This window comes from Rhineura floridana, chromosome 6, assembly GCF_030035675.1.
Source record: "Rhineura floridana isolate rRhiFlo1 chromosome 6, rRhiFlo1.hap2, whole genome shotgun sequence".
NCBI classification, from domain to species: domain Eukaryota; kingdom Metazoa; phylum Chordata; class Lepidosauria; order Squamata; family Rhineuridae; genus Rhineura; species Rhineura floridana.
In genome coordinates, this window is record NC_084485.1 from 8,637,293 (window position 1) to 8,664,602 (window position 27,310).

Sequence of the window (27,310 nt, forward strand, 5' to 3'; positions counted from 1 at the left end):
AAAGCCCATATTCATATCAGCAATTTGCTCTTTTATATATCCTGCTACAATAATAATCTACAGTATATTTTCTCATTGTTAACACCTCTCTCTTTTATATTCTACCTTGGTTACAAGTAAAGCAAATAATTTGCAATAACTTTGATTAAATTTACACTCTATCATTAGAAACAAATAGTGCTGGCAACAAATAATTGAAATAGATCAAATACAAACAATTGCTATTTTGAAAAGCATATTTGGATAGGAATTATAGACATGTTATTAAGGCCTGGGGTTGACTCCAAGTGCTAGTCGGTAGACTTGCAGAAATTATTAGACATAACTAATTTACGTCAATTAATTTCAGTGAGTCTACTCTAAATAGAACTTGGTTGGGTACAACTCCTAAACTGCAAATTAATATATACTTTGCGGTATGTGTCTCTGGAATAAAGTGAAGTATTACATTTCTGTTTGCTTTAGGAAACCTTGAGGTTTTAAAAATACAAGTTGGAAATAATGCTTATGGGTTTCTCTTTGCCAAGATAAACTTGAGGTTTCAATCTATGTCTGGTTGCAGGGGGGTGGGGCAGGACTCAGGTATCTGAGCTGTCCCAAACACCTGCTTTGAGACAATCTACCATTGTTTATGCCAGATGGACAGGAAAATCTGCCACATCTTGTCAGGAAATGACTCTCTTGTCCCAGATGACTATAGTCTTCTAGCGGACAGAGAAGAAACAGGTATTGGTGAAGAAATGTAGACTACCTGCAGAATAGCCTGGAGGTATTTACTGTATTTTTCTCTCCTTTCACAGGAGCATAATTTTGCTGGAAAAATAGAAGCAATAAAGCCAATGTTTGTGGAACCAAGAAACAAAGGAATTTTCACAGAGGTTGGCAAGACTTTACATAGTTATGCTGCATAATGTGTTGTAAGTTGCCTAGAGACCACTTGGCATGAGGCAATTAATTAATTAATTATAGTTACCTGACGGCATGCCAAATTCTCATTTTTCAGCTTCTTTGGGGTTGTTTGCAGTTGCCAGGATTGTGTTAGTAGTAGATAAGTGCAGTATTGCTATGTTTTAAAAAAGGCTTCATAAGTTTAATTTGTTCTGCACCCTCAAGATGAAGTTGGCTAAATACCTTCACTGCCTTATCAAGATTATTTTTATTTCTTTAACTCTTTTCCCCCTTAGATAACATTACAAACAAGAAGTGAAATAATCTCCCATACTAGGTCCTCAAAAGCAGGGGAAAGGTATGACCAGGGAAGGCAAAGGGGTTGGCTCAGGGGGAAATAAGGGGAAAGTTATGGGGGGGTAGGTAGGAAAAGTGGGTCAACATCTAACAGCCATTAAGTGAGGTTTACACATTGTTTTTTGTTGCATGTCTTGGCTGTGAGTTCCACAAGGGCAGACTACAGAGAGATCTCTGTGTATGTCACCTAGATAGCGTAAATTAGAAGATGTTCTCCTGGAATTTATTTATTTATTTATTATTTGATTTATATCCTGTCCTTCCTCCCAGCAGGAGCCCAGGGTGGTAAACAAAAGCACTAAAAACACTTAAAAACATCATAAAACAGACTTTAAAATACATTAAAACAAAACATTTTTAAAGACATAAAAAAGGTTTAAAAACATCTTAAAAAGCAATTCTAATACAGACGCAGACTAGGATAGGTCTCAACTTAAAAGGCTTGTTGACAGAGGAAGGTCTTCAATAGGTGCCAAAAAGATAAAGAGACGGCGCCTGTCTAATATTTAAGGGGAGGGAATTCCACAGGGTAGGTGCCGCCATACTAAAGGTCCGTTTCCTATGTTGTGCAGAATGGACCTCCTGATAAGATGGTATCTGCAGGAGGCCCTCACCTGCAGAGCGCAGTGATCGACTGGGTATATAAGGGATAAGATGGTCTTTCAGGTATCCTGGTCCCAAGCTGTATAGTGCTTTGTACACCAAGACTAGAACCTTGAACCTAGCCCAGTAGCAAATGGGCAGCCAGTGCAATTCTTTCAGCAGTGGGGTGACATGTTGGCGATACCCTGCCCCAGTGAGCAGTCTCACTACCGCATTTTGCACTAGCTGCAGCTGCAGTCCAGAACGGAACCTGCCGTATAAGTGGGGCCCGCCTGTACAGCGACTAGTACGTAGGGACAAAGAGAACTATTACAATAGTTATTGTATAGAAATAGAAGAGGACAACAAAAAGGGTAGAACAAGAGGCCTATTCCAAAAGATTAGAGAAATTAAAGGGAAATTTAAACCAAGAGTAGGGATGTTGAATAATCAACAGGGGAACACACTTACTGACCAAGTTGAAATAAAAGGAAGATGGAAGCAATATACTGAAGAACTATATAAAAGAGATGCAAGGATGACAGATTGATTCATGGAGGAACTGCATGATGAAGAAGAAATTTTTGAATGTGAGGTAAACGCTGCTCTTAAAATACTTGGAAGAAACAAATCACCAGGAACAGATGGCATACCAATAGAGTTGCTACAAGCTACTGAGACTGAATCTGTCCAAATTTTGACAAAAATGTGTCAAGAAATATGGAAAACTAAACAATGGCCCCACAGACTGGACAATGGAACAGACCAAGGAATTTCAGAAGAAAATCACCCTGTGATTTATAGATTGCAACAAAGCCTTTGATTGCGTAGATCATGGAATGCTTTAAAAGAAATGGAAGTGCCACAGCATATGATTGTCCTGATGCGCAACCTATCCTCTGGACAAGAGACTACTGAAAGGAGAGAATATTGAGAAACTGATTGGCTCCCCATCAGAAAGGGTGTGAGACGGGTGTATTTTGTCACCCTGTTTATTTAATCTATATGCAGAACATATCATACGGAAAGCGGGATTGAACCAAGATGAAGGTGGTATGAAAATTGGAGGAAGAAATATCAATAATTTAAGGTATGCAGATGATACCATACTACTAGCAGAAACCAGTAATGATTTGAAACGAACGCTGATGAAAGTTAAAGAGGAACGCACAAAAGCAGGACTGCAGCTGAATGTCAAGAAGACTAAAGTAACAACAACAGAAGATTTCTGTAACTTTAGAGTTGACAATGAGGACATTGAACTTGTCAAGGATTGTCAATACCTTGGCACAATCATTAACCAAAATGGAGACAATAGTCAAGAAATCAGAAGAAGGCTAGTACTGGGGAGGGCAGATATGAGAGAACTAGAAAAGGTCCTCAAATGCAAAGATGTATCACTGAACACTGAAGTCAGGATCATTCAGACCATGGTATTCCCGATCTCTATGTATGGATGTGAAAGTTGGACAGTGAAAAAAGCAGATCAGAGAAAGATCAACTCATTTGAAATGTGTTGGAGGAGAGCTTTGCGGATACCATGGACCCCGAAAAAGCCAAAGAACAAATTAAACCAGATCTATCACTAGAAGTTCAAATGATGAAACTGAGGTTATCATACTTTGGGAGAGCGAAGAGGGAGGCACCCCAAATACACTGCAGACAAAGAGAGGGAAGCCCTTGAAGTGCCAAGCCAGCAACCAGCCAAAAATGGAAGTGGTAATTGTTTATTGCAGCCCGGTGCGTTTCAGGTATGAATAAACCAATTTGGTCAGTTTTCTACACTAATGAGATAGCATAAGAACATAAGAAGAGCCTGCTGGATCAGGCCAGTGGCCCATCTAGTCCAGCATCCTGTTCTCACAGTGGCCAACCAGGTGCCTGGGGGAAGCCCGCAAGCAGGACCCGAGTGCAAGAACACTCTCCCCTCCTGAGGCTTCCGGCAACTGGTTTTCAGAAGCATGCTGCCTCTGACTAGGGTGGCACAGCACAGCCATCACGGCTAGTAGCCATTGATAGCCCTGTCCGCCATGAATTTGTCTAATCTTCTTTTAAAGCCGTCCAACCTGGTGGCCATTACTGCATCTTGTGGGAGCAAATTCCATAGTTTAACTATGCGCTGAGTAAAGAAGTACTTCCTTTTGTCTGTCCTGAATCTTCCAACATTCAGCTTCTTTGAATGTCCACGAGTTCTAGTATTATGAGAGAGGGAGAAGAACTTTTCTCTATCCACTTTCTCAATGCCATGCATAATTTTATACACTTCTATCATGTCTCCTCTGACCCGCCTTTTCTCTAAACTAAAAAGCCCCAAATGCTGCAACCTTTCCTCATAAGGGAGTCGCTCCATCCCCTTGATCATTCTGGTTGCCCTCTTCTGAACCTTTTCCAACTCTATAATATCCTTTTTGAGATGAGGCGACCAGAACTGTACACAGTATTCCAAATGCGGCCGCACCATAGATTTATACAACGGCATTATGATATCGGCTGTTTTATTTTCAATACCTTTCCTAATTATCGCTAGCATGGAATTTGCCTTTTTCACAGCTGCCGCACACTGGGTTGACATTTTCATCGTGCTGTCCACTACAACCCCGAGGTCTCTCTCCTGGTCGGTCACCGCCAGTTCAGACCCCATGAGCGTATATGTGAAATTAAGATTTTTTGCTCCAATATGCATAATTTTACACTTGTTTATATTGAATTGCATTTGCCATTTTTCCGCCCATTCACTCAGTTTGGAGAGGTCTTTTTGGAGCTCTTCGCAATCCCTTTTTGTTTTAACAATCCTGAACAATTTAGTGTCGTCAGCAAACTTGGCCACTTCACTGCTCACTCCTAATTCTAGGTCATTAATGAACAAGTTGAAAAGTACAGGTCCCAATACCGATCCTTGAGGGACTCCACTTTCTACAGCCCTCCATTGGGAGAACTGTCCGTTTATTCCTACTCTCTGCTTTCTGCTTCTTAACCAATTCCTTATCCACAAGAGGACCTCTCCTCTTATTCCATGACTGCTAAGCTTCCTCAGAAGTCTTTGGTGAGGTACCTTGTCAAACGCTTTTTGAAAGTCTAAGTACACTATGTCCACTGGATCACCTCTATCTATATGCTTGTTGACGCTCTCAAAGAATTCTAATAGGTTACTGAGACAGGACTTTCCCTTGCAGAAGCCATGCTGGCTCTGCTTCAGCAAGGCTTGTTCTTCTATGTGCTTAGTTAATCTAGCTTTAATAATACTTTCTACCAGTTTTCCAGGGACAGAAGTTAAGCTAACTGGCCTGTAATTTCCGGGATCCCCTCTGGATCCCTTTTTGAAGATTGGCGTTACATTTGCAGTATGTTGCTTGTACAAGATTGCCCTTGACAAAGGGTTTATTGATACCTGAAACGTGTTGGGCTGCAATAAGCAATTACCACTTTCATTGTCAGTTGGTTGCTAGCTTGGCACTTCAAGGGCTTCCCTCTCTTTGTTTCCGTTATCGTACTTTGGACACATCATGAGAAGACATGATTCACTAGAAAAGACAATAATGCTGGGGAGAACTGAAGGGAGGAGAAAAAGAGGAAGGCCAAACAAGAGATGGATTGACTCTATATTTATTTATTTATTTTATTTATTTATTACATTTATATTCCGCCTTTCTTTTCAGAAAGAAACCCAAGACAGCTTACATATAGTTCCCAGACGGTCTCCCATCCAGGCACTGACCAGACCTGACTCTGCTTAGCTTCAGCAGGGAGCTGGCCTCGTATAAAGAAGCCATAGACCTGAACTTATAAGAGGCTCAACAGGGTGGTTTATAACAAATGCTATTGGAGGTTGCTGATTCATAGGGTCGCCATAAGTTGTAATCAACTTGAAGGCACATAACACACATACTGAACAACTGGGAGGAATTCCCATTTGTGTCTTTATTGAACACAGCTGGTATACCCTGTAGCATCTCATAGCTGGTGGGGATCTCTGCGGAAACAAAAAGTCATCAGTGGTAATGATTGCTAGTTGCCTTATCTCTCTCTGGTTACAAAAGTAGCATATAAGTATTTTAAATAAACTAATATCCCATTACAGTCACAGGTGCTTGGGGGCCTCCCTCAGACTGCATACATCCACATGTCCACCAGCATCCTCTGTGGCGTCGCAAAACATCCTGGGGCACACTTTTACAGACTGTGGGTCAACTGATTAGGGCAGCTGATGTCTTGGCTAAACAGGATGGCACTGCTCAAACTCCATGCTGTGCCATCCCTCCCACTCTCTGCCCTTTGCCTGCCCGCTTGTTCTGGGTAAGGGCCTTGTGTTGTGCTACCCGGTGTGGTTTCTCACGTCAATGCGTCAGCACAATAAGCTTGCCATAATTCTCCGTTCTAACCTTTTCTGCTAAAAATAGATCTGGGCTTGTTCATCTGTACTTTATTAATATTTTATTGAATCTTGAGCCTTGACTTAAAACCTGACATTTGGGTTATATGCAGTAGTGGTCGGCTTCCCTGGCTTCCCAATGGTGAGTATCACCACTGGTTCCCAAATGGGAGATGGGGAGGAGCGAGGTGGCGGAGAGGTTGGTGCAGTGTGGGCAAGGTGGCCGAGCCAATCTGATGCTCCAGCTGCTGCAGTGAGCTCTTCCCCTTCCCCCTCTCATTAACCAGCAATGGCGCTTGGTGTTGGAAAGCCAGGTGAGCAGTGCCACGCTGCCAACCGCTGCTGGTTATATGGCATATCATGAGTTTACATGAATCACCCCCAAGGGAACTGTTCTTAATAAAAGGCATGATGAACAGCAAACTAACATACTGAAACCATGATTTAAAGTGAGTTAACAGTGAGTTGGGCACTAGACAGGTTTTTGACCCTTGGCAGAAGCATCTGGAACAGGCATGGTGTTTTAAGATGATAATCTACTAAAACCTTTCTTGCGTAAAACACCCCCAACGCACACTATTAATGCAGTTCTGTTTACCATCCCTCATGTTGAAACCTTTTTACAGAGAAGTTTTTGTTTTTAGTGACATGAATGTTCCTGCTGTATCTCTTAACACAAGTGCTTCTGAGAAAGCAGACTGTACCTTGGAGACGGGGCTTCCTTCCTTCCTCTGTGCTGCTCCTACTTGGGGAGGACAGCATGTTCAAATCTTCTTATCGGACAGTTATTCATGCTTATCAGCTGGCTATATACAATGAAGTGCAGCAGGGAGTTTTTATAACTTTGTTTACAACTTTCATTAAAAAAAATCACAACTTGATCCATAAGTAAACTCACCATTCTCCTTGAAATCTGGAAATTTCTCTGCCAGATTATCTTAATTTTCAGCTCATATTTTTCATTTATTTATGTATAAAGTACTATATATTTCCTGTTTTTCTTGCTTTGAACATAATTTGCCAAAAGTTGAGAAACATGAGCACAGAAAGTTCTTTGTTTTCTCTTGGAAGGTGATGTCACTCATGGCCTGCTGTGAGATTTGCAGATTTCTCGTAATAAAGGATTCATTCGTGAAACTAAACATCTGACCTATTGAACCTGGCAAATAGGATGCTGGAATCATAGTTTTTGAATGTGTCAGTAAATGGTGGGAAGCCAGTCCTCACACCTCCAGTTACCTTTTTTTCCCCTCTCCTAGGTCATAGATGCCTATTATGAAAAGATTGTCTGTCCAAACTCTAACGGTGCTATTTTCTTGGCTGTGTGTCGAGGGAAGGTATGTACAACAGAGTGCAAATGTCTGAAAGTTAGGGTGTGTGCAGAAGACAATTTTTGCAGAGCAGTGGGAGCAATTTACTTATTTAAGCATGAGCTATCCTGCTCTTCATTTGAGAGTATTCTCAGTGCAGTCTACAGTGAAATATAAATCAGGAGCAATAAAATCAATAAAACCAAAACGGTACTTAAAAAGAAAAGCTGCGGCAAACAGGAGCAATATTAAAAACGGAAGATTGAAAAGGCCTGGGAAAAAGCTTTTCACCTTGTACTGAAAATATAATGGATTGTATACCTAGTGGGGCACCACCAGGAATGCCAAAAGTGGGAGACTGGAGAAAAGGCCCTGATCTCCAGTGACTGCCCTCCTCATCCTGAGTGATGGTAGTTTCTCTGGAGAGGATTCTCTGAGACAGATCTTAACAAAGGAGGAGACTCATGTGGGAGGAGGTGGTCGTACCAGGCTTCAAAATTTTTAGTTTCCATGTCAGGTATGACCAGCAATCACCCTTCCTCCCAGATTTGAAACTTCAGAGGTGGGTGGAGGAATCTTCCTGACAATTCCATGGTACTCCCCTCCCTCTTCCCCATTCAAAGGTTGGGGCCTGTGAGAAATGAGAAGAGGAGGTATTGGCATGCTCGGGGAAACCTGAAGAGTGTGTGTGTTATATAAACCCACACCTGATGGGGGCAACCTCCCAACAACAGCCCAGTGAGCATGCTCAGTATTCCCTGGAGATGCAGAAGACTGAGTCAATTAAAAAGAAAAAACTGAAATGTGGGGGGGCAAGATGAATTGCCTAGTTTGAGCCACTAAGAACTTACAGTATCTTGGAGGAAGACGTGGCTGGCACCTGGATACCAGTAAAAGCCAACGTGGTAAAGTGGCTGGAGTGTTGGACTAGGATTAGGGAAAATCAGATTCAAATCCCCACTCAGCTCTAAAGCTCACTGGGAACCTTGTGTCTAAAATATCTCAGCCTAACCTACCTTACAGGGTTGTTCTGAGGATAATATAAATAAATTAACAGACTCCTGAAAAGGAAAGTTTCTGTTAAATAGTGAAAATATCCTCCAACACTTTGTTATAAGTCTCATGTGTGTAAGTTACAGCAAACTTGCTCTGTTTAAAATGAAACTCTTAAGTGTGGTTTCTACATAGCAGAGACTGGCTCTGGCACTTAAACTGCACTCAGCTCCCACTACTGCAGATGCCCGATTAAGAGGGAGAGTTAGCCTTCTTCTGTTTCAGCACACAGAAAATGTAAGATTCAGGGATGAGTTTTAGGTGTATGAGTTTGGTAAATAGATTTCCTTTATTTAACAGTCCTTAATCAAATGTTACAGAAGAGAAAACAAATGAAATTAGTCAATAACATGGAAGCATTTTAAAATACAATTGCTATTGTTACAGTTTTAAAATATTGATGCAGAGCTGAGAACCCTTATTAGATCATCATCACTTGAATCAGCAATGCTATATAGGATGCCAGCAAAGGTGATAAAGGCCTCTCAGAAAGAAGAGAGCCAGATGGTGAAAGGAAGGGACATAAGAACATAAGAATAGCCTGCTGGATCAGGCCAGTGGCCCAACTAGTCCAGCATCCTGTTCTCACAGTGGCCAACCAGGTGCCTGGGGGAAGCCCGTAAGCAGGACCCGAGTGCAAGAACACTCTCTCCTCCTGAGGCTTCCGGCAACTGGTTTTCAGAAGCATGCTGCCTCTGACTAGGGTGGCAGAGCACAGCCATCACAGCTAGTAGCCATTGATAGCCCTGTCCTCCATGAATTTGTCTAATCTTTTAAAGCCATCCAAGCTGGTGGCCATTACTGCATCTTGTGGGAGCAAATTCCATAGTTTAACTATGCGCTGAGTAAAGAAGTACTTCCTTTTGTCTGTCCTGAATCTTCCAACATTCAGCTTCTTTGAATGTCCACGAGTTCTAGTATTATGAGAGAGGGAGAAGAACTTTTCTCTATCCACTTTCTCAATGCCATGCATAATTTTATACACTTCTATCATGTCTCCTCTGACCCGCCTTTTCTCTAAACTAAAAAGCCCCAAATGCTGCAACCTTTCCTCGTAAGGGAGTCGCTCCATCCCCTTGATCATTCTGGTTGCCCTCTTCTGAACCTTTTCCAACTCTAGAATATCCTTTTTGAGATGAGGCGACCAGAACTGTACACAGTATTCCAAATGCGGCCGCACCATAGATTTATACAACGGCATGATGTTATTGGCTGTTTTATTTTCAATACCTTTCCTAATTATCGCTAGCATGGAATTTGCCTTTTTCACAGCTGCCGCACACTGGGTCGACATTTTCATCGTGCTGTCCTCTACAACCCCGAGGTCTCTCTCCTGGTCGGTCACCGCCAGTTCAGACCCCATGAGCGTATATGTGAAATTAAATTAATTATGTGCATAATTTTACACTTGTTTATATTGAATTGCATTTGCCATTTTTCCGCCCATTCACTCAGTTTGGAGAGGTCTTTTTGGAGCTCTTCGCATTCCCTTTTTGTTTTAACAACCCTGAACAATTTAGTATCGTCAGCAAACTTGGCCACTCCGCTGCTCACTCCTAATTCTAGGTCATTAATGAACAAGTTGAAAAGTACAGGTCCCAATACCGATCCTTGAGGGACTCCACTTTCTATAGCCCTCCATTGGGAGAACAGTCCGTTTATTCCTACTCTCTGCTTTCTGCTTCTTAACCAATTCCTTATCCACAAGAGGACCTCTCCTCTTATTCCATGACTGCTAAGCTTCCTCAGAAGTCTTTGGTGAGGTAACTTGTCGAACACTTTTTGAAAGTCTAAGTACACTATGTCCACTGGATCAACTCTATTTATATGCTGTTGACACTCTCAAAGAATTCTAATAGGTTACTGAGACAGGACTTTTCCTTGCAGAAGCCATGCTGGCTTTGCTTCAGCAAGGCTTGTTCTTCTATGTGCTTAGTTAATCTAGCTTTAATAATACTTTCTACCAGTTTTCCAGGGACAGAAGTTAAGCTAACTGGCCTGTAATTTCCGGGATCCCCTCTGGATCCCTTTTTGAAGATTGGCGTTACATTTGCCACTTTCCAGTCCTCAGGCACGGAGGAGGACCCGAGGGACAAGTTACATATTTTAGTTAGCAGATCAGCAATTTCACCTTTGAGTTCTTTGAGAACTCTTGGGTGGATGCCATCCGGGCCCGGTGATTTGTCAGTTTTTATATTGTCCATTAAGCCTAGAACTTTTGTTGTTGGTTTTTATGTTCTTAGCAATGCGTTCCTCAAATTCTTTTTTAGCATCCGTTATTGTCTTCTTTCATTTCTTTTGCCAGAGTTTGTGTTCTTTTTTATTTTCTTCATTCGGACAAGACTTCCATTTTCTGAAGGAAGACTTTTTGCCTCTAAGAGCTTCCTTGACTTTGCTCGTTAACCATGTTGGCATCTTCTTGGCCCTGGCGGTACCTTTTCTGATCTGCGGTATGCACTCCAGTTGAGCTTCTAATATAGTGCTTTTGAACAACTTCCAAGCATTTTCGAGTGATGTGACCCTCTGGACTTTGTTTTTCAGCTTTCTTTTTACCAATCCCCTCATTTTTGTGAAGTTTCCTCTTTTGAAGTCAAATGTAACCGTGTTGGATTTTCTTGGCAATCAGCCAGTTACATGTATGTTTAATTTAATAGCACAATGGACACTGCTCCCAAGGTTCAACAACACTTACATCTCGCACCAGGGTCAAATTAAACATATTTTAAATGTTTAAATTAAATGTTTAAATTAAATGGTTAAATTAAATGGTTAAATTAAACATACATGTAAATGGCCAATGCCTGAGGACTGGAAAGTGGCAAATGTAACGCCAATCTTCAAAAAGGGATCCAGAGGGGATCCCAGAAATTACAGGCCAGTTAGCTTAACTTCTGTCCCTGGAAAACTGGTAGAAAGTATTATTAAAGCTAGATTAACTAAGCACATAGAAGAACAAGCCTTGCTGAAGCAGAGCCAGCATGGCTTCTGCAAGGGAAAGTCCTGTCTCAGTAACCTATTAGAATTCTTTGAGAGTGTCAACAGCATATAGATAGAGGTGATCCAGTGGACATAGTGTACTTAGACTTTCAAAAAGCGTTTGACAAGGTACCTCACCAAAGGCTTCTGAGGAAGCTTAGCAGTCATGGAATAAGAGGAGAGGTCCTCTTGTGGATAAGGAATTGGTTAAGAAGCAGAAAGCAGAGAGTAGGAATCAACGGACAGTTCTCCCAATGGAGGGCTGTAGAAAGTGGAGTCCCTCAAGGATCGGTATTGGGACCTGTACTTTTCAACTTGTTCATTAATGACCTAGAATTAGGAGTGAGCAGTGAGGTGGCCAAGTTTGCTGACGACACTAAATTGTTCAGGGTTGTTAAAACAAAAAGGGATTGCGAAGAGCTCCAAAAAGACCTCTCCAAACTGAGTGAATGGGCGGAAAAATGGCAAATGCAATTCAATATAAACAAGTGTAAAATTATGCATATTGGAGCAAAAAATCTGAATTTCACATATCATGGGGTCTGAACTGGCGGTGACCGACCAGGAGAGAGACCTCGGGGTTGTAGTGGACAGCACGATGAAAATGTCGACCCAGTGTGCGGCAGCTGTGAAAAAGGCAAATTCCATGCTAGCAATAATTAGGAAAGGTATTGAAAATAAAACAGCCGATATCATCATGCCGTTGTATAAATCTATGGTGCGGCCGCATTTGGAATACTGTGTACAGTTCTGGTCGCCTCATCTCAAAAAGGATATTCTAGAGTTGGAAAAGGTTCAGAAGAGGGCAACCAGAATGATCAAGGGGATGGAGCGACTCCCTTACGAGGAAAGGTTGCAGCATTTGGGGCTTTTTAGTTTAGAGAAAAGGCGGGTCAGAGGAGACATGATAGAAGTGTATAAAATTATGCATGGCATTGAGAAAGTGGATAGAGAAAAGTTCTTCTCCCTCTCTCATAATACTAGAACTCGTGGACATTCAAAGAAGCTGAATGTTGGAAGATTCAGGACAGACAAAAGGAAGTACTTCTTTACTCAGCGCATAGTTAAACTATGGAATTTGCTCCCACAAGATGCAGTAATGGCCACCAGCTTGGATGGCTTTAAAAGAAGATTAGACAAATTCATGGAGGACAGGGCTATCAATGGCTACTAGCCATGATGGCTGTGCTGTGCCACCCTAGTCAGAGGCAGCATGCTTCTGAAAACCAGTTGCCAGAAGCCTCAGGAGGGGAGAGTGTTCTTGCACTCGGGTCCTGCTTGCGGGCTTCCCCCAGGCACCTGGTTGGCCACTGTGAGAACAGGATGCTGGACTAGATGGGCCACTGGCCTGATCCAGCAGGCTCTTCTTATGTTCTTATGTTCTTAATATAAATGTTTATAGAGATAAATAAATTATTGGATTGAGTTGCACATGATTGCCTTTCAAATGACAGCATTGCGCTCAGCCCATCATCATGGGAAGAGACAATATAAAGAAATGTGGCAGGTTTCTCTGGGGGGAAGAAGGAGAAACTGGAAGGGGCAACAGCATTCTGAATTTTGTAGGAATTTGTCTCAGCCTGTTATCCATGTTAGTGACAGACATTGTTTGTTTTCAGGCCAGTGAAGGTTTGGACTTTGCTGATAGGAATGGACGAGGTGTCATCGTAACAGGCCTTCCTTTTCCCCCTCATAAGGACCCGAGGGTCATGTTAAAGATGAAGTTTTTGGATGAGATGAGGGCAAAAGGTGGTGCTGGTGGACAGGTAAGGAGGGAGACTTGTTCTTAACAGTCTGGACATCTGCCATCAGGGCTCCCTGAATGGCACCGCCACAGTTTTAATTGGAGATGCTGGGGATCAAACCTGGAACTTTCTGGAGTTCAGAGAATAGGAATGTAGGAAGCTGTCTTTTACCTAGTAAGGCCATTGGTCCATTGGTCTCAGTATTGTCTACACTGACTGGCAGCAGCTCTCCAGGATTTCAGACAAGGGTTTCTCCCAGCCCTGTCTTGAGATGCCAGGGACTAATCCTGGGACCTTCTGCATGAAAGGTGGATGTTCTGCCACTGAGTTACTATGGCCCTGCCTGTCATTAGGCAGTGTGAGGTAGTCATCTCAGGCGGCAGATTCTAGGGGGCAGAGGCAAGATGTTGCAGAACAGAACAGTGTGTGCTAAATAGCTTTGCCTGCATCTGCTAAGCTAGCCTGCTGATCAGTCCCTAGTTGCCTAGGTGACTCACAGAAAAATTAGAAAACGCAAGACTTAAACAATATCACCATCAAAAATCAGTACCAAAACAACAGTACCCACCAAAATAACTTCAATGAAAATAAGAATCACGGTATATGGACAAACTCCTCATATTCCATCAAATGTCTGGGAGAAAAGGCAAACCTTAGCCTGGCACTAAAAAGGCCTCTCTGGGGAAAGTATTGCATAGGTGGGGGAGGCCTAAACTGAAAAGACCCTCTCCCTCATTCCAACCCTCTGAACCTCTCTTGGAGAGTGCATCTGGAGGAGGATCCCAGATTATGACCTGTAAGGCTTGTTCATGTTGGGAGAGGCTTTCAATTAGGTACTGGAATCTTGGGCTTTGTAGGTCACAGATGCTCTTGGAGGTCACTGATTCATAGGGTCGCCATAAGTCGTAATCGACTTGAAGGCACATAACAACAACAGGTCAAAAGCAGCATTTTTAATTGGGCTCGGAAATGTGCAAGCAGTCAGTGGTAACTGAGCCAAAACTAATGTTATGCATTCAGACCACTTAGTTCCCATCAATAGTCTGGCCAATACACTTTGCACCAGCTGCAGTTTCCAAACCATCTTCAAAGGCCGCATTGCAGTAATCTAGCCTAGAAATTACCAGAGCATAGATCTGATGCCAGGTTATCTCTGTCCAGATAAGGGCTGCACCTGGCCAACCAGCCAAAGCGATCAGAAAGCACTCTTTGTCAGTGACGCCTCCTGTGCCTCAAGTGACAAACTTCGATCCGGGAGAATGCCAAGCTATGAACTTGCACCTTCAGGAGGAGAGGAACCCCATCTGCCTGCTAACCGCATCTCAGTCTGGTCTGGATTGAGCTTTGGCCAGTTAATTATTTATTGGATTAAATGTCCAGTTAATTGCTTGACCCTTGCCCATCTGAAAACACTTCCTGTTACAGCAGTATGACAATGGAACCAATGCCCTGGGAGGTGGTGGGCTTTCCAACACTGGAGGCATTCATGAGGCAGCTGGACAGCCACCTGTTGGCTATGCTGTGATTTGGATTCCTGCCTTGAGCAGCAGGGGGTTGGACTCAATGGCCTTATAGGCCCCTTCCAACTCTTCTGATTCTGTGGTCTTCACTGGTGAGGTCAGTGAGAATTGGACTGAGTGTTTGGAACTGTTTAACACCTCTTTGAGGGAGGAGGTGATTCCCACATGCCTGAAAGCGGGGGTGATGGGGCTACCTTTGAAGAAGACCTAAGGGGTCAATATTGTCCCCCGTGCTTTTAAACAGCTGTATGAAACGAAGTTTAGGCTGCAGTGTCATTTTTCTCATTTTTTATTTCCATCTTCTGATCCCAGGGAGGCTGTGGAAGGTCTGAACCAATGCTTGAAGTTGGTTTGGGGATGGATGAGAGCAAACAAGCTGAGGCTAAATCAAAGCAAGGCAGAGATGTTGTGGGTTTGGAGATTGCCTGCTCTGGAAGATGGTTTCTAACTGGCCTTAGATGGGGTGGCACTCCTTGTAAAAGACCCAAGTACTCAGTTTGGGTGTTCTATGTTAACCGGGGAAGTCCAGGTGATGGCAGTAGATTCCAGAATTATATTTCACTAGTTTCAGCTAGTGCAACACGAGATAGTGCTAGAAGATGAGACCCTAAGGTCAGACAGACAAGTATGAGTAGCGCTGTGACTAATGATGCCAGTGGATCAAAGCCAAATGGAAGCCCAGAGGCTGATGTGCACAGACGCAAAAGGAGAGTCCGGAGTTGTACGACATACACAATAGGAACATGGAATGTGAGAAGCGTGAACCAGGGAAAATTAGAAATTGTCAAGTAATGAAACACATCAACATTACAATACTTGGCATGAGTGAATTAAAATGGACAGGAATGGGACACATTCCATCAGGCAACTACAACATATTTTATGCAGGAAATAAGAAATTAAGAAGAAATGGGATGCTTTAATAGTAAGACGTGATGTAGCAAAAGCCATTAGGAGCTGTAATGCAAGGTCTGAGCAAGTGATATCAATGAGATTTAACAGGAAATCTGTTAACATGACCATCATCCAAGTCTACGCTCAAACTGCAAACACAGAAGAAGAAGAATTGGAGAGATTTTACACAGAAGTACAGAAAGAACTTGATCACACACCAAAACAAGATGTTCTGATAATTATGGGGGACTGGAATGCAAAAGCAGGGAACAGAGAAGAACTAGAAATTGTGGGGAAATGAGGCTTAGGAGATAGAAATGAAGCAGGAGAAATACTTATTGAATTTTGTGAAGCCAACAATTTGTTTCTTGCAAACACATTTTTTCAGCAAACAAAAAGACGACTGTACACATGGACATCACCAAATGGTTGGTGTGGATGAATGTGAAAGTTGGACAGTGAAAAAAGTGGATAAGAGAAAAATCAGTTCATTTGAATGTGTTGGAGGAGAGCTTTGCGAATACCATGGGTTACAAAAAAGACAAATAATTGGGTGTTAGAACAAATTGAACCAGAACTATCACTAGAAACTAAGATGATGAAACTGAGGTCATCATACTTTGGACACCTCATGAGAAGACATGATTCACTAGAAAAGACAATAATGCTGGGAAAAACGGAAAGGAGTAGAAAAAGAGGAAGGCCAAACAAGAGATGGATTGATTCCGTAAAGGAAGCCACAGACCTGAACGTACAAGATCTGAACAGGATGGTTCATGACAGATGCTCTTGGAGGTCGCTGACTCATAGGGTCGACATAAGTCAAAATCGACTTAAAGGCACATAACAACAACAACAGTTTCAGCTGCTCCACCAAGTAAGGCCCTATCTGGACAATTCAGATCTGGTCACAGTAATTCATGCTCCAGTCACATTCAGGCTTGACGACTGTCATGCACTTTTGGGGGGGGCTACCTTTGAAGATAGTTTGGAAACTAATGCTGGTTCAAAATGCACCTGTGTGGCTCCTTACAGGGGCAAGGCAGTCAGATCATATAATACCATTATTATACAAGCTGCACTGGTTGTTCAGACATTTCCAAGCTAAATTTAAAATGTTTACCTTAATCTTTCAACACTTTAAATTATTTAGTCCCAAACTATTCGAAAGACCACCTACATCCATATCAGCATACCCTCTGTTTGCATGGCTTCTCCTTCTTGAAGATGATACTAATCTTGGTCTGGTGTTTTTAATGTTTTAAAAGAAAAAAAATACTTCCAGCTGTGAAAGATGGAGATTATAAAACTGAAAGAAAACGATACTCTTTCTCCCATATTTAGTATTTATCTGGGAGCAGCTGGTACAGACAGCAGGCTTCTCGTGCAGTGAATCAGGCCATTGGTAGAGTCATCCGCCACCGACAGGACTACGGCGCCATCTTCCTCTGTGACCACAGGTGACCTTCCATTTTGTTGGGTAGAGTTCTTACACTCTGCAGTCTTCTCTCCTGCTTGAATTCTGTACCATCAGTGCCACCTCCTTCCTTCTCTGCTGTGGAATAAGTTTTCAACATGATGAATACCTGGATTTTGTTTACTCTAGGGCGATGCCCTATTGAAGTTCCTTTTTTTCCATGGCAGAATGAGGAAGCACTGATGTTTATGGGCTGGAGGATATGTGAGCTCTTTTGTAAGAGGATTTGCGAAGTGGTACTGTCAGAAATGAGGAGAATGGGACATGGAAGGGCTGGAGCCTCTGCCCCATTGCCAGCTCCCCATTGCAAACACCTCCCCTTGTGGACCAAATTGGAAAGTCAATAATCTGGAGTTTAAATGCTCAGAATATATACACCCTTCAGAAAGCAGTGTACTCAAAAGCAGGTTAAGTAGACTCAACATCTGGAATGGCATGTTACCTTCTAGTGCCAGGGGTTTTCATGATGGTATTGTGAAGAGGTATTTTAGAAGTCCTACGGTTCTTGTTTTAAAGAGCACTGTTCTGATAGGGGCAGTGGAGGAGCTGGCTGCCATTGCGGTGGCTGGTTTAGAACCACGCACAGCAGTTTCAGTTCTTGATATAGGCAGGCCTGACTTATAAAACCATCTTACCATTTGTCTTGGCTCCATTGGTGTACCTCTCTGAATTCCAGGCTTGCCTGTTTAGCATTGGACTGTGATTCCAATGGACTGGGCCACCATTCTAATCACCTTTGTGGTTCTTCTGAGCATTTCTTGGTTCCCTTTTTGAGTCTGAGCATGTGCAGAAAAATGGATTGCTGCAGCCATACTTACTGGCTTGGTAAGAAAACATAACCCTGCTTGGTCACATCAATGGTTCATCTAGTCTAGTCTTCAGGAAGCCCACAAGTTGGACATGGAAAGCAATAGCCCTGCCCTACTGTTTTCTTCCTAGTAGTTTTTATTCAGAAATAAACTTCCTCTGAACCTGCAAGTTCCATTTAGCTAGCATCGCTAATTGCAATTAGTAAATATCTCTTCAGATACTGAGTCCTGACAGCTGTATAGGGAAAAGTGACATGACTTGGTGACAACTTGAATATGGGATTGTAATGGATGAAGAACTGAGGAAACTAGACACCCAAGGTCTCTGTGTTATGTGCATCCCATTGATAGAAGCAATGGTGTCATCATAATTGACTGAAAGACATCGGATACATTAATTCCAGCCTCTTATTCTAGCAATGCCAGCAAGAACAGGGGTGTAATGGGCCTAGCTCCATATAGGCTTAATATTGCTTAAAAATTCCTTGTTATTGCTGTTGCTGCTTCCATAGTCTGCTTATTTTATAATGTGTATAAATTGCTCTTTGAAAAGGTTTCTTTGCCCACCTCCTGTATAAAGCAGAGTCCTCTGCGGGAGTTCTTTAACAAGAGTACAGAGAGATAACATGTCTAGGAAGGCAGCCAACTCTCCTTTATTTTTTGTAAACACCTGATATCACTATAGGCAGCTGCTGGAACACCATTTAAGGCAGTTTTATGGTGTCCCTCAGAAGATACTGAGGCTAGTGTTACTGGAGAGATGAGGAAGCTAAGGGTTGTAAGAAGGCATTCTTGCTGATAAGAAAGCATATAAAAAGCCAAGCCACATTATACTCATGACCATCTCCATCTGGAGATGTGGTCAAACACCTGCAGGAGTGTTGTATTTCATCCATTACTGTGCCAAGATATTGATAATCCTTGACAAGTTCAGTGTCCTCATTGTCAACTGTAAAGTTACATAAATCTTCTGTTGTCATTATTTTAGTCTTTTTTGACGTTCAGCTGTAGTCCTGCTTTTGTGCTTTCCTCTTTAACTTTCATCAGCATTCGTTTCAAATCATTCCTGTTTTGTGCTAGTAGTATGGTATCGTCTGCATATCTTAAATATTGATATTTCTCACTCCAATTTTCACACCTCCTTCATCTTGGTCCAATTCTGCTTTCCATATGATATGTTCGGCGTATAGATTAAATAAATAAGGTGATAAAATACACCCATCTCACACCCTTTCCAATTGGGAACCAATCGTTTTCTCCATATTCTGTCCTCGCAATAGCCTCTTGTCCAGAGTATAGGTTGCGCATCAGGACAATTAGATGCTGTGGCACCCCCATTTCTTTCAAAGCATTGCATAGTTTTTCTTGATCTACACAGTCAAAGGCTTTGCTGTAATCTATAAAGTACAGGGTGATTTTCTTCTGAAATTCCTTGGTCCGTTCCAAATGTAAACATAAGGATACTGCTTATCCTCTTCTCTGACTTTTGCTTGGCCTGGAAAAACTGTTTTTGACAGAGCTGACTAGTGTTCTTTTCCAATTCCCAACAGGTTCATGAATACAGATGCAAGAGCCCAACTGCCTTCCTGGGTCCGTCCTCACATCAAGATTTATGAAAATTTTGGGCATGCAGTCAGAGACGTGTCTCAGTTCTTCCGTTTTGCACAAAAAAGTGTAGGTATCAAGCAACTACAGGTGAAAGCTAGTAGTTTTTAAGAAGTCTGAAGATGACAAGCATTCCAGAGGCATATGGCTGCCTAAATTGTTCACAGGCTGCTTTTGGACCGTGATACTCTTTAGTGTTCGCAGCATGAACAATTGTTCAGTTTTTAACAGAAGTACATGCATGCCCCGAGTTCTACTTTTGAAATCTCTGCATCTCCAAGACTGTCTGTTTCCCACATCCTGCTATTAAGGCTAGTCAAAGCAAGAAAAACTCACTTTCTGCACTTCTGTCACCCCCTTGGTCATCTCAGTTCCTGTACCCTTCATACCGTTCCCAAGAGTTTTGGAGTCTCCTAGAACATGAGGAAGTTAGGCAGTGCATGTTAGGGAGCACTTGAGTTATGCACGGGACTCTTTGGACTCAGAATCAATAAAATGAGCGTTCTCTGAAGATCTGATTAAATGTTGCAATTTTAAACCCAAAAGGACACACAGACTGGCCTGTTCAGTTGACATATGGAACTGCTTTTATACAAGTCAAACTGTTGATTTATCTAGCTCAACAGAGCCTACTCTGTCTACCAGAGGCTCTCCAAGGTCTTATGAAGAGGTGTCACAAATTGAGCCTGGGACTTTCTGCATGCAAAACGTGCTGTTCCTCTGAGCTATAGGCTAGGAAATAGGTTTGTAATGTGGATCCATTAACACTGCAGTGTATTAAGCAACCTTTAGCACTGCTTCTTTACAGTGGCCGCAGAGAGTGGCCATATCCCTATACATATTGTCACACAGCTATATCTTATCAACCAGAAAAGATGCAACACATTAATATACAGAACAACAAAAGGCTTCCCAATGCTGGCCAAACATTTTGGAAAAGAAACTTTATGTTGTAGCTTTTTTCTGGATGTAGAAAATTCTAGAGTTCAGAATACAGTGGGGCCCTTGGACTGAAAAAACCTCACGTGTATCTGCAGAAATCTCTTGCTTCTTGCTTTGCATATATAAAGATCTCTCACCATGTGAGAGAGGTCTCAATTATTTCCGTTTTACAGATGAAGATGAGGCAGAGAGTGCGGGAGAGTTTCCCACTGAGTCCCTTGCTGTTCAGCTATTTCAACTGCTCATGAGGGTGGGGGAGAAAGAGAACAATTAGTAAGTACAGCTGTAGGCCAAGTCGTTTAGTTTTCTCTTTATTAGGTTTCCCTTTAGTCATTAGTTTTTTCATTCAGTTGTCTGATATAGCAACTCTGTTATCAAGCATTCAGACAGTTTGATTCTAGTGCACTCCAAAAGGCATACCCAACAATAAAAGTTTTGACTGTTCTATGGGGTTCATTCCTTTCATGGCATATTATTTCTGGGATGGGTCTAAATTTTACATTACATAGCGCTGCCTTCATCATCCTGATCCCCTCCAAATGCTTTGGACTACGCTCCCACCAGACCCAGCTTGCACAGGTGTGCATGTCGCTGACCCTCCTTTAGAGATGTGTAGTAGAAGGATGGGAAGAGAAATCGCCTTAAAAATAAATGAACAAAAACAAGAGGCTCCCCAGTCTTCCCTCCACCTCCCCAAATGCTTCTCCACCCATTGCACTCTTCTCCCAGTCTGGCTCACTTTCATTATTGGAGCGAGGCTGGGAAGAAAGTGCTGGAAGAGGGGGCAGGTAAGGCTAGGGAGATTCCAACTTCCCTCACCTGCTTTCCCTTTTTGATGGAAAAATCAGACACCCCCCCCAGTCTGCCCCCTTTAGTCATGAATAGTTGGCACATGATTAAGTAAGCACAGCTGCCATCACCATGCCTCATTTGACCCTAACAGTCAGGTATGCAAAGGAAGTAAACTTGATGTTGATCTTATCTCAGATGAGAAGCACATGGTTTTATAAATCCCAGCAGTTCTTAATTACAGTTAAAGGGAGTGGCTTTGGACCAGTGGTGGAGCACATGCTTCGTGTGCAGAAGGTTTCAGGTTCAGTCCCTGACATCTCCAGGCAGGGCTGGGGAAAGATCCGTGCCTGAAGCTCTGGAGAGCCACTGCCAGTCGGTGCCAGCAGTACTGAGCTAGATAAACCAATGATCTGAGTTGATATAAGGCAGCTCCTTTGTTCCCCTGACCAGATTCTGGGGTGGTATCACCTTTGGCTTTTAGCATTCAGTTGGTTACTGTTGCCAACAGAATGTTGGGCTGATATTGAAAGTAGCCCTAAGTTTCTTGTTCCGTTAGCGTAAGGGTTTCTGCTTGCAAGGTGGACCTTTTGCCTCTCTGTGCCCCTCACCCTAAATAAGTTTGCTCCCTAAATCTGTTCTGGGGGCTCCTCCAACCCTCAGGAACAGATTTGGGGAGGGCATGGGGGGAGGAGAAGGGAAAAGTTTTGTTGCACAACCATAAATCCTTGCGCTAGTGGAACGAGGGTGTTGGATACTGCATAGGAATGGATAGATCTTTGATGTGTTCCAGCAAACCAATTCTTATTTCTTAAATTCCAATACCAGTGTAGGGTTGCTTGTGGAACTAGATTGGCCCACATTCCGAAATTGACTCGCATGATCTCCATCTTCCAGATTTATGTGCATATTGGAATGTGGTCCTCTTTGCTATACATACATGTTGGTGTGCTGCCTCTCCCAGGGAAAGTGAACCGAAAGAAGTTTAGGCTCACCCATGTTCACCTCACCTCAAAAAGGATATTGTAGAGCTGAAAAGGTTCAGAAAAAGGCAACCAAAATGATCAAGGGGAAGGAGCAACACCTCTCTTTGGAGCTAAATGTTTTAGCTTGGAGAAAAGGCAAGTAAGAGGTGGCATGATAGATGTGTAGAAAAGTATGCATGGCATGGAGAAAATGGATAGAAAAAAGCTTATCTCCATCTCTCATAACTAGAACTCACGGACATCCAATGAAGCTGAATGTTGGAAGATCAGGACAGACAAAAGGAAGTACTCCTTCACATAATGCATAACTAAACTATGGAATTCATTTCCACAAGAGGCAGTGATGGCCACCAACTTGGATGGCTGTAAAAGAGAATTAGACAAATTCATGGAGGATGAGGCTATCAGTGGCTACTAGCCATGACGACTATGCTTGGCCCCTATATTGGAGACGGTATGCTTCTGAATACCAGTTGCTAGAAATCACAGGAGGGGAGAGTGTTCTTCCACTGGATGCTTGTGGGCTTTCCATGGGCAACTGGTTGGCCACTATGAGAACAGGATGCTGGACTAGGATATCGCCCTGTTTGTTTAATCTATATGTAGAACACATATGGAAAGCGGGATTGGACCAAGACAAAGGAGGTGCGAAAGCTGGAGAAATCAATAATTTAAGATACGCAGATGATACCATACTACTAGCAGAAACCAGTAATGATTAGAAACGAATGCTGATGAAAGTTAAAAAGGAAAGCACAAAAGCAGAACTACAGCTGAATACCAAGAAGACTAAAATAATTACAACAGAAGATTTGTGTAACTGTAAAGTTGACAACGAGGACAAGGATTATCAATACCTCGGCACAATCATTAACCAAAATGGAGACAATGTCAAGAAATTAGAAGAAGGCTAGGACTGGGGAGGGCAGCTGTGAGAGAACTAGAAAAGGTCTTCAAATGCAAAGATGTCTCACTGAACACTAAAGTCAAGATCATTCAGACCACGGTACTCCTGATCTCTATGATGTGAAAGTTGGACAGTTAAAAAAGCTGATAAATCAACTCATTTTAAATGTGGTGTTGGAAGAGAGCTTTGCACATGTAATGGACTGCAAAAAAGACAAATAATTGGGTGTTAGAACAAATTAAACCAGAACTATCTCTAGAAGTTAAAATGATGAAACTGAGGTTATCATACTTTGGACACCTCATGAGAAGACATGATTCACTAGAAAAGACAATAATGCTGGGAAAAATGGAAGGGAGTAGAAAAGAGGAAGGCCAAACAAGAGATGGATTGGTTGCATAAAGGAAGCCACAGACCTGAACTTACAAGATCTGAACAGGTTGTTTCATGACAGATGCTCTTGGAGGTCACTGATTCATAGGTTCTCCATAAATCGTACCCAGCTTGAAGGCATATAACATTATATATTTTAAAAGGGGAAGGGGAAGGTTGAAAGCCAGCCTTTGGATTACTTCATAAATACTTCTAAAAAAATAATTGTGTGTAGATCCCCCCCAAAAAGAAAACTATAATTAAATGTGGGAACAGGACAGGACGCTGTGCATATATTTGGATGGAACGTAAATCAGACTTAGAGCAATCCATCTACCTTACTGATTTGATTTTGTCATTTGGGAACTCTTTTGACCAATACTGGAGGATGTGAGAGATGTTCAGCTCAGTTCCCGCTCCTTTTAATGTGCTATTACTTCATATAACTGCCATCACACAGTCCTGATTCACACATCGCTTTATGGGCACTAGGGAAGATCTCAAGGTTGCCATTGCACCCATGGGCACCTTGTTGGTGACCCCTGCTTTAAACCATAGTGTAAAATAAGCTATGGTTTAATGTGAATGAGCAATCTGCTAGTAGTGTACACTTCTCTAAAGCCGTCACAGTGCTTCTCCCCTTTCTTTAGTGCATCGGGAAAGAAACAAATCAGAGGCTGGCTTGCCATTATGTGAGAACCAGCATTCATGGTTTGTTCATCTCACAAACCATGAACGTTTGTGAAACGTTCAAACAAACCATGAGTGCTGGTCCACACATATTTGCAAGCTAGCCTCCAGTTTTTTTCCTCCTTGATGCGCTGAGAAAAGAAGCAGGGCAAGAGCGCAAGGGACTTTTGAGCAGCATGCCCTATGAGTATATTGCTCGTTCATGTTAAATAGTAGTTTAATTTAACCTGTGGATTAAAGCAGCAGTTGCCAATAGCACTCTTGAGGTCTGTCCCTGGTGCCCATGAAGCCTCTGAGCTCTCCCCCCGGATTCACTGATCCCTTGGTTATGAGATAGTGAGAGCGGTTATCTATGTCTCTGTTGAGAAGTACATAGAGCTGAAGGAGGAAATGGGAAGAGTGGCATTCTTCATCTTTCAGGATCTATGCGCTTTCAAGGTTGGCGACTCCTGGTTTAAAATAATGTGCAAATCAGGCTGCTGAGTTCAAGTGAGATTTTTTTTTATTTTGTTGCTAAGATGTCAGAAGTTAAAAATTTGTGTTTTTCTTTTGTGTAATGTTTCTGATTTGTGTGCAGATGCCCCCACCCCCACCTCGTGTTCCTTCTTGCACCACCACTGGAGAAGGTAGCTCCACACCTTCTGCTTCAAGTGAGCAGTTCCTTTCCGTGACAAAAGCCAGCAATTTGGATGACCATGTTCCAAGTTTGAAAAGAAAGAGCATTGGTAAGCAGGTGCCTCTTCTTCTTGGGCAAAATAGATATTACAATAATTTCTCCTCAGAATCTAAAAAGGTGCTAGGGGTGCTGAGGTCACAGAATGTCAGCAAAATCAGCGAGGAAAAAGTGGAAACCCTGAATATGTGTCTAAAGGCAGTTCTGGGATAGATGAGGGCAAGCAAGCTGAAGCTTTGTTTATACAAGACAGAAGTACTGTTGAGAAAAAGTTTGAATTGGATGAAAGTTTGGAACAAAGTTTCAGTGGGATTGCACTCTCTCTGAAAGTCTGGGGATTCTCTGGGACTTGGCACTACCTATGAAAGTGCAGGTGGCACCAGTGGCTAGGAGTATCGTTTTACCACCTTCAACTTGTTCACCAGCTCTAGCCCTATCTAGAGAAAACAGACCTGGCTTGAGTTACACATGCCCTGGTTACATCCAAACTAGGCTCCAGCAATACTTTCTATTTTGGCCTGCTTTTAAAGACAATGTTTATATCCTGCTTTTTAGAATAAAGGCAACTTACAGCAATGAATAAATACAGTATATGAAACAATAAAATGAAAAATGAAACCAGTAAAGCAACAATTAAAACAGCAGCAACAAAAGCACCAATAAAAAGCAAAGTGAAATTAAAAGGTTTTTTAAATCTGCTTAAAAGTCGCTAATGAAGGGGCCATAAAACCTCACAGCAGAGGGAACTACAGAGGACACCACTGAAAAGGCCCTGTCCCTGCTGCCTGCCAATCTGATGCTTCTTAGTGGTACACCAGAAAACAGGAGCTGTGAAGTCAATCTCAGGACCCAGTTAGGTCCATATGGCCACAGGTGGTTCTTTGGGTACATAGGAACATAGAAAGCTGCCTTATACTGAGTCGGACCATTGGTCTATTACCTCAATGTTTTCTACACTGACTGGCAGCAACTCTCCGGAGTTTTAGGCAGGAGTCTCCTAAACTCCGGGGATTGACCAGGGATGATGCCAGGGATTGACCGTTGGACCTTCTGCATGCAGGCAGATGCTCTACCACTGAGCTATGGCAAAATCCTGCAGTGTGTATTAAATATAGTTTAATTTATACAAAAATTGTTTATTCTACATGAATATTTTATATTGTTTTATGTAAACCACTTAGAGGTATATAAATCTTGTTAAATAAAGTAAAAAAAATAGTGCACATGGCAGGGTCACTTTTAATTAAGAAGGAATTTGAAATGACAAAGAACGAAAGAATTTTTGGTTCAATCTAATTTAATCATCACCCCCATTACCTTTCCCCCAATTGTGGTTTCCTTAAAGGAAGAAGTCAGATTGAACCTGCAAATGAATGTGAGTCACTGAAAGGTGGTTTCCATGCCCTTACCACCAGTGTCAGCCTGTTGCCAAATGTGCTTATTGGCACCAGAATGATAAGCACATAGATTCAGCACATTTGACCTGAGGCACAGTCCTCTGTGTACTCTCTGCCTTAAGTCTCTTCAGATACATCTTTTAAAAACTCCTTTGAAAAAGTTGATATAAGTCACATATAAAGTCAGAGCACCTAGTGAGGGAGCCTGCTCCATGAGCTAGAGGGAGCCCCAGCTGACGAAGCGTCAAGGCGAGTTAAGCAGCAGAGCGAGTTTGGCAGCAGGGCGAGGAGGCCAGGGCTACTAGCCCTCAGGGCTACTAGCATCAATGGCTACTAGCCGTGATGGCTGTGCTGTGCCAGCCTAGTCAGAGGCAGCATACTTCTGAAAACCAGTTGCCGGAAGCCTCAGGAGGGGAGAGTGTTCTTGCACTCGGGTCCTGCTTGCGGGCTTCCCCCAGGCACCTGGTTGGCCACTGTGAGAACAGGATGCTGGACTAGATGGGCCACTGGCCTGATCCAGCAGGCTCTTCTTATGTTCTTATTTCCCCTAGGAGCTTAATGTTTACCATGGTAAGCAAGAATTTTCCCAAATTCTAATACATGCATTTTTTGTGTATTCCCAGATTTTTGTCTCATTTACTTGTGCTGCCTTTTCTGCCTACAGACATCATCTTAACGCTCTCATGTGGACTAAAGCTGCTGTCAAATCCTTATTTCCCCAACCTTCTGATTTATCGTTTGTTTAACTTTTAGAATGCCCTTCATCCTGAAGAATCCCAGGATGGCGTGCAAATGAATACACAATATATCTCTAATATAAACACATTAATATACATTGCAATCACAACTACAAAAACATAACCCAGTCAATAAAACAACATCAGCAAAACTCATTCTCCAAACTGCCTTGATAAAAAGACTCATTTTAAGTAAACACCAAAAAGAGCTGAATGTGGGAGACACCTGCAC

General features: G+C 42.4%; 1 protein-coding gene across 7 annotated transcripts in view; it reads left to right on the forward strand.

Annotated features, from left to right (window-relative positions):
• Positions 1–27,310, forward strand: part of RTEL1 (regulator of telomere elongation helicase 1) — a 142,904-nt gene that overhangs the window by 75,442 nt on the left and 40,152 nt on the right. For 6 of the 7 annotated variants that reach the window (XM_061630937.1, XM_061630934.1, XM_061630938.1 and 3 more), the window contains 6 exons: positions 801–878; positions 7,456–7,533; positions 13,155–13,301; positions 17,039–17,154; positions 19,531–19,654; positions 24,849–24,996. In XM_061630937.1, coding sequence (XP_061486921.1) covers positions 801–878; positions 7,456–7,533; positions 13,155–13,301; positions 17,039–17,154; positions 19,531–19,654; positions 24,849–24,996 — 691 coding nt within the window. The remainder of the gene's footprint in view (positions 1–800; positions 879–7,455; positions 7,534–13,154; positions 13,302–17,038; positions 17,155–19,530; positions 19,655–24,848; positions 24,997–27,310) is intronic. The other variant, XM_061630940.1, reaches the window with a different exon arrangement.